At 44.6% G+C, this 15,587-nt stretch overlaps 1 protein-coding gene across 1 annotated transcript in view; it reads left to right on the top strand.

Annotated features, from left to right (window-relative positions):
- The window catches only part of syt7a (synaptotagmin VIIa), a gene marked incomplete at both ends in the record, with an annotated part of 67,138 nt that overhangs the window by 26,439 nt on the left and 25,112 nt on the right, over positions 1-15,587 (top strand). Inside the window, 3 exons of the mRNA XM_080539264.1 lie at positions 4,171-4,274; positions 11,873-11,952; positions 13,754-13,888. Coding sequence (XP_080395390.1) covers positions 4,171-4,274; positions 11,873-11,952; positions 13,754-13,888 — 319 coding nt within the window. The remainder of the gene's footprint in view (positions 1-4,170; positions 4,275-11,872; positions 11,953-13,753; positions 13,889-15,587) is intronic.

The raw sequence follows: 15,587 nt of genomic DNA, 5'->3' as shown, positions 1-15,587 counted from the left end.
CTCCACGACTCATTAATACTCTACATTATATTGAGTTTTGCTCAAGGGCACAAAAGTAATAAAGCTGTTGGACAAAAATAGCTTACGTTCCGTTATGCATAAGTAATTTTAAGCGTTTCCTGCACAATGTGTGACATTTTACAATGTTTATGTCTCACTGCTCGACTGATTGCAAAATAAAAGCCTTGAAACCATTTACAAGTGGATGTTTTTGTTGATGGGAATTAGTTGGGTACACACATTTTTTATTTGCTCTATGTAACATGACTTTCTTAACAGGAACCATTACACATTGTCTCAAAGATTGTGTCAGAGATTGGTCCTTTGAATGTCAGAGGGAATAACATAACCTGACACCAACCATGTGTCACATGTACTGTAGTGTAGCCTTTGCAGGTTCAGAATGGCCTGTGATGAGTAAGTAGATGGATCTGAGCCCCCCGTAGTGTCCATCTGAGAGCAGACACCATGTGGGTGGCAGTCTTCTCATTCCCCATCCCTTCCAGCAGCCTCCTCTGACAGCCCGGGACGACACAGGCAGCATCACAGCACCTGAGCCACAAGCCCCACAGGGCCTCAGAGATGGTACATGCATCATCTGGACTCCAGAGGGAAACCAGGACCAGTCATTCCATTCCTACTAGAGGCTTCTTTCCTGTCATGGTTTCACTGGTTGTGTGTGTGTCCTTGTAGTTTACACCGCCTGGGCTCATTGTCCCCTCAGGACTGGCCTGGTTCAGTGGGGTGATTAGCCACGCTACGCTAACGGCCCTCTCTCACCCTGCCACCGGCTCCCTGCCCACTGGCAGCCCTTTGTTGTCACCCTGTCCAGTCACTACAGTCAGGTGAAGGCCAAACAGATCAGACAGTTGTGTGGCTGTATTGAATCCCTGGCTGCACCACTAGCTTGCCTTGGCCCTGAGGGAGAGTGGTGACCTATGACCCAGGAATTCCCGGAGAGCTGAGAGGAGCGGCGTTTTGTTGTGTGTGGTTCTTTTTAGGGTTAGAGGAGCAGTGTTTGATCTTTCCACCGTGATCCTCAGCTGTGGTTGGCATCGCTCTGGGCATGTGCAGACCAGACAGTGTTCCTCATATCTGTGAATGGGACTGATAAAACTGTAAACAAAATCTCTCCCCTCTGTGCTTTACTCCTCCACTTTCTTTTCGTTTGTTGTATCTAATAAGATCTCTGTCACAATGTTTCATATTCCCCCATCAATTGATTAGACGCTTTACCTGGAAAGTTATTATCTCTCTCCTGCCTCATCTACTCTGTCTGCTTCCTTTCTGTCTGCCTTCCCACACTCATTATTTTCTTGGATTAATTATTTTTAGAATGAGACACAGTGAGAGCAGTGAAATATTTTCTGCCATGTGTGTCCGACCGTGGAGACACTTGATGTGTCTGCACGAGCCAATATGAGCCAAGGCCGTGAGAAAAGGATAACAAAAATAAACCATTCAGTAGACTAAATGGTGCTGTTTTATTGTACAATTTAGCTCCAGTGTGGATACCATCATCTTAATAGAATTTTCCCTGTGGCACATTCAACCTGCTATAGTGGAACTACAAAGCAACACCCCTCAGGATTTCAGCCATACAAGGACAGTTGAGTGACATCCGGATTAGCTTAATTCTAGACCCTGTAACAAAGCAGAAGCCATCGCCTGGGCTTAGCCCCAGGGAGCTGAACTCTGACTGAGAGTCTTCCAGGGGGGCTGAGCATTTTGCACCCATATCCTCAGTAGCACTGTCTCTGGATCATAGAGATGCGTGGTGGCAGGTTTGCTGACTGGACACTGCTCCAGTTCTGTCTGTCTAATTAGTACTCTCCTCCGCCCTCTGAGGACGGGTCCCTGTCTGCTTGGCTCGGCTCTCAGTGCATATGGGCTGTATCACCTGTACCCTACCATACCCTGCCATATCTGGAGTAACGTGCGGCGCTCTTTCAGCCTTGAATAACTAATGTCCCCATACTCTTCGTTTCAGGGCACTATTTTACTTCTGACACTTGTTCCACAAGAGGCTCCACTTCCCATTTTTATCCTATCAGCACCCAGTCTTTGTTGTTGGCTTTTGCGAAAGGGCATATTACAAGCTCATTTACACACCCAATCTCCTAGCTCTCCCCACTCCCCAGTGCCGTTTATTTTCTCTTTCACAGCAGATAAAAGAGATCGACACAGAAATCAAAAACAAATAGCCCACTTTCAAGTTCACAAGTGCTCCATCTCGTGAAGGCCTCTGATCAAAAGGCTTAATGGCTTTTTAAAGCTCTGTTGTCAATTTTAATGAGCTGTACCATTTTGGAAGAAGTGGATTTTCAAATTCCATTTTGAAGGAATACACATACCTAACCTGTGTACTCTATGTTTTTCTGACATTCTCTCATTTTCTACATACTGTAGTGTAAATGCACACAATCTACCTGGATATAACCCTTATACTAGTCTCACAAAGCCACTTAATCTCCTGCAAGTGTTTGGGACAGGGATGCTACGCTCCTTCTAGTGTGGGGGTGGGAGCATCTAGGTGCTTATTCCTCTATGCAGTAATGTTGCCTCTGTGGACACTGCTTTCTGTTTAGAAGCTTTTTTATCCTTCCTGAGCCCGCATGACTGACACAGATCATAAACCATGCCGTCCCCACTCCCCCTCCTCTGACCTTCAGGGAGAACACAGGAGGTAGAGCCTTACATCACCACAGCACCACCACCGCCACCACCAGCACACTCTGGAGGGGGGTTGTCCTGTCCTACCCGTCTGTTTGGGCCCTGATACCTGATGCCATATGTCCTCTATGAGACACACATGCTGTAGCGCAGTCTATTAGGGAAGCATGACCTGAGCTGTCATAATAGTCCCTGGGTGGAGGGCCCATTCCAGCTGCAAGATGCTGTTCTACCCTTATAGACCTTATGGATGTCTTCCTCCACTAATGGACCACCATTGATTGATGTCACTTTTGAAAGGCCTATGACTAGAGATATGAATAGAAACAATTGATGGAGTAGAGCCATCGGTGTCACACTGACCTTGTCATTGATGACCAATGTGTTACTCACCACCAGGGGGCAGCACACCCTCTGCCCCCCAGGCAACTAATCTCCTCCCCACTCAAGAAACGGCCCATGGTTTACCCTCAGGAACAGTGGGAGATACTTTGATAGGCTGCCGGCTGATTACAATGTTTATCACATTACAGTTTTACATATGAAACAGCTTTACCCACACTGCCGTGCTCCCCATCTCTGAGCAGCCACAGTCCCTGAGGATTTTTTTTTGATGGGGGAGTGGGATAAAAAGGCCAGTAATGACAGGGGTGGGAAGAGAGATGGTGCCAGGAGAGAAGACAAACGTATAATTGGAAAGAAGGGGTAGGTGTTGTCACATGCAGTATGTGTTGTCGTAGATTTTTCGACGTCGCCTTTTTATCACTGTATATTTGGGGAAGTGAAGGGTGTGAAGTAAACCAGACACATGAATAATCTCTTCCTCGTTTGGAACGTCACAGCTCAAGGATGGTTTATTTAGTTGTCTTTACTGTTTGAATATGCACAGTGTAAAACCCCAGAGTGCCTCAGGGAGAATTTGTTGTTGTGAAATAATACCATGGAGCGCATGTACACACTCTCACCCACGGATACACACACGTCCTCTGTGACGTTTATCTGATGAATAAATCCTCATTTTTTGTACCACCCTCTCCCATCCCCACCTCTCTCTCTCTGGGTATCTAGTGATACCCATTAATCACAGGCTCTCATGTATAGACAGCCCTTCCAACCCCCCCCCCCCTCCCATCACTTTCAGTCTATCAGTAAACAAGGCATGACACCATGACAATGATGTGTGTGCATTTGAATGACGCCTGCAGCTCTTTTTTGGAAATGTATTGAAATGCTCAAGGGAGAGGTGATGGTGGCATTGTATAAAAATGGCAGCTGCTGTTGCGCTAGCCATACAATTAAAAAAGGAAAGAAAAAAATCTACTTCCTTCTTCCTGTGAGGATGAATGTTGCTGTAGTGTATAATGCACTGTGACACGTTTTTGTATGGTATATGGCTGTGTGCTGCCTGATTGGAATGATGAAAGTACTTGTACTGTATGCATATTGCATTGTTAGGTGTCTCTAACGCCTCTCTCTCTGTCTCTATGTGTCCACTAGGCTCAGTGTCCCTCAGTGTGTTCCTGGTGTCTCTAGCAGTCACAGTGTGTGCTGTTTGGCTGGTGGCTCTGTGTGGCGTCTGTGGCTGGTGTCAACGCAAGCTGGTGAGTTACACGCATGCACGGACGCATGCACGCACACACCCACACACACACACACACACACACACACACACGCTTTTCCTTATTTTACTTAACACATGTAATTACCTAATTACTATAGAACAACATGTTAATATAATGTTGTTACTACAGTAATTACAGAATTACTACACAAGTACAGTATAGAAACATAACAAAACTTAATGTAAACAGCCTGAATTTAAAGTACTTGGTTTAGATTGGAATGGAATAAATATACAAAGCAATGTCATTTTTTTAATGCGTTTTAACGTTAGACTAATGAAAAAAGCTCTAAGTCAATCACAGTTATTTGCACATTGCATTGAGTATGGTCTCTGTGCTCTGAATGATATGAGTGTATTTACTAGAGGGGAACTTGAGGCAGAATGACGAGTGTGGCCTCTCTGAGGGCATGTCCATGTTGATTATGTGGTATGAAATGTGATTGATTAGAGGGAGGCAACTACTCATTAGGCAGATAGAGCTGTACAGCCAAGTGCCACTTCACTTGACTGATTCCTTTAGATTTGCGTTTCAACTTAATTGATTCCTGATTCATCCCGTGCTTGTAATATACTCAAGAACACAGGTCAATGATTCAAGTGTACTTGTGGAATCCCAAAATCTAGTCTCCTAACAGAGTGTTACTCTGGGTCAGCAGAGGAAGGGCGGACGCCGTGTGGCAGGGTCCCAGTTAGCGCAGGTGACTATGAGTTGTGCTGATGTTATATTTGACAGATTCTCTGCAGCTTTTGGGGAAAATGATTTGAGTACTGTAGTAATACACACACACACACACACACACACACACATCTCTGCAGAGTTGACCCAATTTCACCCCAACAGAATTAATTAAGCTTTCATGAATGTTGTTGACCTAAGGAGGTCTTATGTGTGAGACACTCCTGCCTGACTCCCTGGTTGGTGCAGCCCTGCCCCTTCAGTAAGCCTTATTGGGATTAACTAATTGTCCTGCCAGTCTACTAATTTCAACGTTCACCACACACTGATTTATCAGCAGTTAGTCTTTTTACCCTTTTTGATCACTCATTTGTGCTCCTGCAATGGGAGAGGAACAAGTGTTGAAACGGGTCCCAGACATGAATAAGCCCCAGATTGTTCGCTTTATTTAGACGTCTATCTAGACGAAGTTACATTTGATATTCCGCTTTTAACGAAACGGAGCAGTGAATCACTCCTAGTTCCGACTGTGGAGCGAGCTTGTCCTGTTGCCAGCACCTTGGAGTGCCCCAGAGGTCTGCTCTGTAGCCGCTCGGTAACAGCATCTGATTTCCCTTTCCTCTGACAACGAGGGCACAGCACAGAGACAGTACAGAGCCATGGGGAGACAGCAACTTTGTAGTGGCCTAATGACCGCATCAAGGCCACCTAGAGTTAATGATTAAATATGATGTCATGTCGCCAACCAGTCTCTTTTTCTCTCCAATGAGTTTATTTTTTGTCTGTCCTCGTTCTTCGTTTTTCTCCTCCCCTTTCTCCTTGTTTCTTCTTCCTCTTGCAGAGTGGCTCATTGGCTATGAATGTGCTGGGTTGTCGTGAGTGGCATTAAGATGTTAATGAAGAATAATGTCTCCAGACCTCTCGCTGTGGGAGAAATGTCAGCCGTCTGGTGGTGTGAAATAACCTTAAATACACCACTGGTTAATGGAAGAACAGGCTCTTATATGTGGTGACGTTAAATTGTCCCATTAAAGGAGCAATCTGGGATTGGTACATCCATTTTTGGACTTAATAATTAATAATTATAAGTCATAATTTACTTAGAGTAAATCATGTATATATATTCTTATTCTTGAAGAATCATTTATACATGCCTCATGAGCTTAGTTCAACAGTTTACTCAATGTGTTTTTTATTTAGTTTTCAGAGACATTACAGTACGCAACAGACATAAGCACACAGCACACAGCGAAAACAACAAAACAAAACAAAAAGTTCAATGTTACTCCATTGTTTGTAAGCAATGTCGTAAACAAACACTTGTAGCTTCCAAACTATAATTTTGGTCTTTTTCAGTCAGTCCTTGAATCCATAGCTCTGTCTATATTGAGAGTGGTTACATTTCTCCAGCCCCATTCCTTGGCTGTTTACCAAACACAATGGTGGGGAGAACTCTTTGTTATTGCTTGAATCCCAGATTGCTTGAATCCCAGACTGTGCAATGATGTGAATGCAGGTCATTTCATTGGCAATTGGTATTATTATGAAGAGTGTATGCAACACACAGGCACGATAACGTGTATACAATAGAGTGCCACTGTACAACAACATAATTACCAATAATAAAGTTATCTTTCTATTGTTCAGTTCATCACTTGACCTAGAAAGTGGCTAAATGTTACACTAATCTCCACCTTCTATGTTCTCTTTTTGTCTCTTCATCTCATATTTTTTCCATGGCAACACACTATTCCCCAAGCGCATGATTAAAATAGTATATACCATATCATTTGCATTAACATGCGTGCTTTCCCTCTTTGTTCACTCTCTCCATTATAGATGCATACTATATGTTATGAATATTAATACAGTGTATGCTGATTAGTTATGGACAGTAGCTGCAGCTAACTTTACCAGTAACTTTCACATAAAAAAAACTCACTCTGTGCCAATGGATGGACCAAAGACCTGCATACTGTATGGTTAAGAAATCTATACATTATATTTGTAATATTCCATAAATGTGTCCTCATATATACCATGCCAGTTTTGCTTATGATTCATAGGTTAATAGACAAGACATTTTGGGTGAGTGTTGCTTTTGCTGTTTCACTTTTGGCAACCAGCACATTTGACTTATCAGGGGGGGGGGGGGGGGGGGGGGGGATTTGTGTGCGTAATCATCATGAAGCATCCCTCTTGCTCGACTCTTGGAAGTGGAATGACTTGAATAGCATCCATTCCCCTCAGCCATTTAACATGGTTCTATGCCACATTGCTCATAGCTGTGAGTTTTAACACAATGAACCTGGGTGATATCAGAACGTAGCTGGCGTGTTGTGTTGTTGGAGGAACTGTGTTGATGACTGTGTAAATCAGCGTGTGCTGGTGTTGGAGCTTGTGTATGTGGGTGTTGTTCAGGTATCAGGTGTTGCAGTGCTAACAGCTGTCAGGGCTGCAGCAGCTCCTTGGCATTCAGAGAGCTGCTGCTGCTGGCCTTATGAGCGATGTGCTGCTTGGTCCGTGACATAGCTGGATGTGTAGCGGAGATTGGACCTGGGAGGACCGGTGTCACACCCTGATGCCCATCAGTGGAATCACTGTTTGTGTTTTGTGTCAACAGCCTCTTACATAGACTAACCTCTTGACTTACCACACTGTCAGATCAGAGTTCGTAGCTATTATGGCGATGATGTCGATTATGTTGATGAGGGAGATAGAAGACGAGAAGGAGGGCCATTAACTCATTTCAAGAGAAAGCTGTCCTCCGTATTATTTTTTTCTGAATTATTATTCCATCAGTGTTGGGAAAAAACAGAAGTGTCGCTAGCTAGTCCCAGGAGTATTTCCGTCGGTGGCTAAGTGGTGCGCTGTAGCGTCTGGCTGAGCGTGAGTCACGCTGAGGGATAGAGGTACTGTAAGAAATTGTTTTGGCTGATACTAAAAGGGAAGTTAATTTGAATGATCGGTTGATGATTTAGTTGGACGACGATTTTTAATGGAGCACTCTTCACTAATTAGGGTGTGATGTGGGTAATATTGAGCGTGGATGGAGACTCTGGATGCCTGCTAATTCACTGAAAACAAACACAGCTGGGCATTGGAAGGCAGCACACTGCCAACTGTGAATGGTGGTGCCGTTGTTCCCTCTGTCCCTCTATCTCTTTTTCATTCCCTCTATTTCTCCCTCTGTCGATCTATTTCTCCCTCTGTCCCTCTATTTCTTCCTCTTCCCCTCTATCTCCCTCTCTTTCCCTCTATCTCCGCCTCTGTCCCTGTATCTCTCCCTCTGTTCCTCTATTTCTTCCTCTGTCCTTCTATCTCTCCTCTCTCCAGCAAGGCTTTCGACAAGACCCTGAGCAGTACTGTATCAAGCCTCCTCCTCATCCCCTCTGATACACTATACTGTGTATTGCAGTCTCTTCATAAGATGCTCCATTGAGCTTGTGATTGTTAAAAAATTGTGAAAAGATTTCAAGACAACGCTGCAATTTGGGTTTGTCTTATAATTGGTTTATCACTGGAGCTATTTTGAAATGTATGGCACAACGCCAGATGGCAGTGAATAGTAATCGTGTGAATCCCTTTGTCTCGTGACATGAAGATGGTTCAAATTAGATTTAAGTGGTTTGAAGGGTGTTTGAGATGAGGATAAGGGTGGGGGGAGCGCAGTTCTTATCTACCGATATGTATTGGCCCTTTCTGCTTCATGAGCTGAGTTTTTCCCCCACCTCTGTTGTCCAATGTTATTCTACCTAGACCACTGTCAATCTCACCCCTTAGTCTCTGTCTATTGTAAGATAAGAGGAGACTGTTGCCCCTCAGCTCCTGTGTGTGAGGTAGAGAAGAGGTGTGGGGTTTTGGGATTGAAGCTGTCTGAGTCTGTGTGGAGGCGTCCTGCGGCCATAAGGATCATGGGACTCAATGCCCATCACAGGGTGTTTGAAATGTTCCCCTGAGCTCAGAGAATGGGCCTGTTTCCACAGCCTACCCACCTGAGACCCCCTGTCACTCATCCTTTTCCTCACGTCACCACCTCTCACTCTGTTCCACGGCTCCCTCCCTCCTCTCTCTCTCTCTCTCTCTCTCTCTCTCTCTCTCTCTCTCTCTCTCTCTCTCTCTCTCTCTCTCTCTCTCTCCTCTGTCCCTCCTTTCCTTTTGTCTCGCTTGCCATCCTCCTTTCTCCTCGTATTTCCCCTCTTCCTGGCTGTCTCTCGTTTTTTATTTTAAAATTCTATTTTAAACTCGTCCCTTCTCCTCTATCGCCCCACTCCCTACCTTCCTAAACATTTCATGATGGTGTTGAATGATACATGAGTGATAGCTTGTTTTTGGCCGTTAAAAACGTAGACTGTTTTGTCTCCTACTACTGTGTGTGTGTGTCTGTGAGAACTATGTGCACGGTTTTATGTTTGTTTGGAAATATGTATGTATGTGTGTGTGTGTGTGTGTGTGTGTGTGTGTGTGTGTGTGTGTGTGTGCGTGTGTGTGTGCATGTGGTTTTATGTTTGTGTGTAAATATACAGTATGTGTGTGTTTTAGGAGCACAGGCTGTATAAGACCGCCTCAGGTCAACATTTATGAAAGCTTCATTAATTCTGTTGGGGCGACATTGGGTCTACTCTGCAGAGAATGATGTATGTGTGTGTGTCCGTGTGTGTGTGTGTGTGTGTGTGTGTGTGTGTGTCCACTGAATGTCTCTGCATGTGACTGAGACTGTGCTGTTGCTTAGGTGGTGTGTATTTAGCTTTGACTGAGCATGAATAATGAGAGGCTCCTAGCAAATGCCATTTCACAATCCTCAGCCAGTATGCCAAAGGTGCTTGTTTCCACCCTACTAACTATGGCTGACTGAAGATCACGCATGGTGTGTTTAATACAGGCCTTCCACATGATCACTAACCAGGCGTTTCAGCTCAACTATGATGCTCATGCTTTGACCTTGATCTCAAACTAAACATTCTGTTGTAAAGTGGACATTTGAATAACATATTCTGAAAGTTCACCACTTGACTTGCTGCCTTTTTGTTGTATGGAATGATTTGGACATCCCTCTAGTGTGAATACTTTTTGAACAAATGAGAGATAGAGCAACCAAAAATAGCATCCTGTCTATGTACTGTACAGTAACCTCTTAGACCATCACACAACACACTCCTCAAAGTGAAATATTTAACATTTAACCCGCAGACTTTATCTACTGTCGGCTTACATAAGACAAGCTTCATTGGAGAGGCATTGTCCACTAATTACCGACAGCTCTTTGTCTACAGCTGTTTAACCCTGTTCACTGTGTACTATCCTGTGGGCTGTGTGTTGACTCATTTGTTGACTGTTCTATTTCAGGTTAGTGCTGATTAAACATTACACTGTGCACTCTCCGGCTTGGTTTCCTTGTTTGAGATGGGTATCGTTTCACCACGTAGAGCTATTGTTAGCTTTGTCTGTTTAACAGGTCGTGAACCAACAAGCATCTTAGCTTCTTAGTTGTGGGTTGTGAATCTCGCAAGTACACTAAAGAGATAAATCTCTCAGTTAGCCTTGTGACATAGACCCCTCCTACAGTCTATAGGGAGGAGAGGGAATCCTGCTGGAGATGGTAGTGTTGTTGCTTGCGTTACTATGTGTCCTTCACAGAGCCATTGGCGAGCTACGCATAATTACCACAGGTTGATTTAAGACATTTTCTGTCACAAAATGTATGAATAACCTTTGATTATTAGTGATTATTATTATTAGTATGTACTGTTTGTTGCCCTACCCAATGCGCTTTGGGCATTGTGAAGTTTGTTACAAGACAGCAACTGCAATTGTTTACACATAATTGTTAGTCCCACAGTAGGAGCAGGCATTTCAGCAGAGCTATTGGAGGAGCTGGCAGGGGTGTCCTTGCTTGTGGTGGCACCAGCAGCTGATGGCTGCCACTAATGAAAGGGCAGAGGCCCTTTTCTAGATGCCTGCTGTTTAGTGTGGGCCATGCTGCCCAAACCACTCCAGGCTGGTTAAGGAGGCTGCCCTCCCTCCAGGCATCCCGGTGGTCAGATCCAGAGAGGGAAGAGAAGCAGGCAGAGCAGGCAGACCGTACAGTACACAGCCCAACCTCCGGCCTCCAGCTTCTAGCCTCTAGCCTCTAGCCTCCAGCCTCCAGCCTCTAGCCTCCAGCTCTACTCTCAGCTCCCTCAACAGGAAATAGCCTCTCTGCCAAGAAGAGATACAATTGGACAAGCAGAGCCAGGGGAGCAGCTCAGTGTGTTTTACTTCATCTATTTTCTGGGATGAAGGGTTCCAGCCAATCCTAGATGTGTATCAGAGCATCACTTTCACGAGAGCAGGCGTGTTGTTGTGTGGGGGGTGGGGGGTGGTGGTGGTGGCGGGGGGGGGGGTTAGCTTTAGACTTATCCTTCACTGTCCTCTTTGTATCAAGTGTCAATACAGATTATCTGCCTTTGTGACACACACGCTACACCTGTAGCTGTAATGAGCTATTCTGGTAGAATGCACCCATTGGAGCTACTTTTTCATTGCCCTTAAATTGCCATTATTTCCATGGTTACAGGTCATGCAGTAGCTGTTTAACATCCGAGCTGCCTTGCCACAAGACATATTCTTGAATCACTCTGGAACATAGCCTTTTTACCATGTACATTTCAGGGTTGTGTGAATGCTAATCATAGTCAGAAATGACTCTCCACGATAGATTTGATTTGACTTTGAGGGGTTTGAGCCCAATCAAGAGAGATCACCAGGTAAAGGACTTGGAGGGCAGGCGCACAATTCCCCACATAATAGGAGAGGCATTTACACTGGGAATTAGTATACCACAAACACTATGGAGGTAGATCTAAGCTAACCTTTTGTCTCTCCCCTCTCTCTCATCTCCTCCCTCTGTTTGATTCAAGGGGAAGAGGAATAAGCCAGGAGTGGAGACGGCAAGCACTCCAGATTCAGCACGTGGGCGAGGGGAGAAGAAAGCCATCAAGTAGGTGCCTGGGAACAGATTTGGGTGGGGCAGAATAGCCCAATTGCGTCCGAGAGCCTCTCTATTCGATCCAGCCCTGATAAAGCCCATACCACCTGGTAGAACTCTACTGGTAACAAGCTGTTCAGCTGGGACTGAAAGGGCCAGGGTAGTGAGTCATGGAATATGATGCTTTAGCAAAACAGTTTGATGACTGAGGAGGGGCAGCTCTAAATGACGGTTGATATAGAGTACTGTCAATCCACCTCTACAGGGAAGCTGAGGTTATATAAGTCATTTGAGTATAATGTAGGGCTATTTTTGTGAGGTACACATTAGACACACCAGACACACTGTTTTTAGTTAGACAGCCTATTCTTCATGAGCAACATTTCTGTAAGGGCCTGGTAGCGAGAGCCAGTGAGTAAAATGGTAATGTGTGATTTAATCAGTATATATTTGTCCTACATTATCTTACCTGTGCAAGTGAATTTTTGTCCAGGAAATTGCAGTACACTCCTGTTATCTCTGTGAGATATCATGCAGAGATAGGAAGTGTCCCTAAGTGCAGGCCTTCAGCCAAGGTTTCTTTCTATAGTGAGGTGTGTAGCTTAGGCTGAGGTGCAGATTTGGGAAAATCCTGGACTAGTGGGGCCAGGGCTCAATCACTAGGGTAGGTTTCTACATGATAGATCATAGGTCATTCACCGGTAACAGTTGGGTTTTGTATTTTTAACACTTTAAAGTCTTATAACAGTAAATGTCAGCAGTGCAGTGCCACACTATCATTCTCAACATAGGGCCTTTGTTAACCTCTCAAAGACTGCTCTTCTACGGTATATCTAATACTAGACATGTTGTGTGTGTAATACTGTATTTTTATATCATTTCAATTTTGCTATGAGGACGTCTCAAGCTTCAAGGATGGGTCCTTGAATTCATGAATGTCTGTTAACTTGGTCCCCCTGAGTTTCTCTTAATGTCTGCATTGTTCCTCCTTACTGGTTACAGCAGCATTGATGTGCTCTCTCATCGTAAATGTGGATAACGCATTCCAGCTTACACTCTTCTTCGCTCCTCTATGCCCCTTTTCTCTCCTGCTCTGTCCTGTCACTCGACAACTGGCCTCTGCTGTGTGATTTTGACTACATCAGTGATTCTGCTCACCCATTTCTCTTCTCCTGTCTGTGATTTGCCAGTGTACTCTCTCTTTTATATGCTGTCACGCTTTCCTAATTCCACAAAGGACAGGGGGACTGACTCCTTAATCTTGATTTTAGTTTTTTTATGATTATTTTAAATCAGTGTACTGTGTGTTTTCAGATGTATTGCGACTGTACATTAGATAAACAAATGCTAATATTTTTGGGTGTTTTTTAAATGCTGGATGTGTACTTTAGACAATGATATATGTGGTGTGCTTTTGTCTCTGCCTTTCTCTGTCTTTCTCTCAGTCTCAGCACAATACTTTATTAGTAGCTGTGATGAATGTATGGACTTGCCTTTCTCCCCAGGCCTCCCCTGTTATTGTTAAACTAAACCTTTTTGACAATATGACAGCTTTTGTCTCAAAATCAGACGTAAATGGGAGCTGTTGTTGTTGTTTCAAAGACCCTCCATGTGCAGCTTTTAGACCCCAACCCTCCTCCAAACCAATAGCCCCATCATCACCTCTGAAAGGAGGAGCACTTCTTCCTCTCTCTCTCTAACTCCGCCCCTCCCCCTGTCCTCATCTCCCGTAGTCAAATGCCCCATGCGGTTGGTAGGTTCCCAGGCTGCCCATGGTTGTGTTACTCTGACCTGTCTCTCTCTCTGGCCACAGTGATCTAGACAGAGACTTTTGGAATAACAATGACAGCAGCACAGTGCAGCAGAGGTGGAGCTCCTATCCGCCCAAGGAGTTCGTACTAAACATTTCTCCCTATGCCCCATATGGAGATCCTCGCCTCACGCTCAAGTGAGTCTTGGTCAAGGCTGGTAAGAGACTTCACCCTGAGCAGGGCTGTAACGAGGCGGGGGCACCCCTTACCTTCCCCTTCCCTAACCCTCCCCTCCCCTCCCTTGTACTGGCTGTGCTAATAGTGTCCATTCAACACAATGGAAGGACTAACTGTATGACCCAGATAGACATTTTGTGTATATTCTAACAAAGCAAAGGATGTTATTACTGTATGCCCTGCTGTGTGCTGTATACAGTACATCCACTAACGTTCACAATCCTCACATACAGTAGAAGTCATGGTTAATTTTGAGTATCATGAGACCTAGCCGCTTTAAACTATTCTGATAAATGTAACAATGAAACAATGGATATATACAGTATAAAGTAAATGTGGTCTTTTTTAAATGTATAGTTATTGCTGTTGCATAACTTAAATAACAACAACCCGTCTAATGTGTGCAGTGTGCGGTGGGAGGGATGATTACTCATGATTACTCATAATCTGCGTCCGAGTCACGTGTGTGCAGGAAGTGTCACATATGCACATTAAGGCATCCCCTCGATAGACATTAAACTATTACTGCAACAAAGCAGCAAGCCCTCCCCCAGGCCAACTCTGCTCTACAGGTCTCAACTCCTCTCGCCTATAATGGAGAGAAACACATAAAATTAAAATGCCCCCAATTCCCTACAGCCCTGCCAGTCTAACTAACTCCTAACCTCTAACCTATCACCTCTTTCCCATGGGGTGTAACCATGGAGACGGACAACCCTCGTCGCTTTCCTTCTCAAAGCACACCCAACATCTCTGCTACCCCCTCCACGCCCACCCCTCCTCCCCTCCCTCCCTGCGTGACGTTCCCCCACCCTCACCCCCCACTGGTGTTCTCATGGAGGGTTGACCGTTCCGCCTGGTTCTGATGTGGTGGCTGCCCCTTGTTTGGCTCTGTGTTTTACTGTGCTTCATTTGTTTTTGGTCTCCACCAACCCAATTAATTGATTAGTAGTGATGTGTGTTCCCCTGCAGCTACCTGAAGCTGTCCACCCTCATTGTAGCTTAGCATGCCACAGGGGAACCCACATGTGTTCATCCAGTGAGGTTCCAATAAATCAATCAATACCTTTCTTGTTTCTCAAACGGAAATGTGTAGGTTTGTCTTTAAAACAATGCTGGGCTATGTACTGTACAGTATATAAAGGAATATATTGCGTGGTAACGTACAGTACCATCAAGTACAGCCCAAAACAGGTTATTCACAACGTCCTTTTGGCATTGGCAGGTTTTTTTATTTTTATTATAGACGTCCTAATCTCACACATGGGCCTCACACTAGACTGTTCCACAACATACTGTCTGATGACTGGTCATCTTGAACAGACTTGACCAAGAAGGGCTCTGTGGTGGAATAGCCTGGGGAAATGAGGCACCAGTCGGATTAAGAAGGTGGTGGGTATTATGGATTACTGTATGAAAGCTCTGTCTGAAGATGATGGCTGCTGATCTCCTGAAGCCTGTTCTACTGTAGACTTCTGTAGACTTGTGTCTCCGACCTCTGTTGTTTAAAAACCCCATAGTATTGCCACCTTTGAAACATGAAGCTGTTCATGCTGAAACATGAATGCATTATTTCCTCACAGCTATTTTTGTTTTGTTCACATGTAATATGTGGATGTTAAAGGATTAGATACTGTGATCATCTCAAACATCATGAGC

This window comes from Nansenia antarctica, assembly GCF_963989245.1.
Source record: "Nansenia antarctica genome assembly, chromosome: 9".
NCBI classification, from domain to species: domain Eukaryota; kingdom Metazoa; phylum Chordata; class Actinopteri; order Argentiniformes; family Microstomatidae; genus Nansenia; species Nansenia antarctica.
This window is presented reverse-complemented; position numbering and strand designations above follow the sequence as displayed.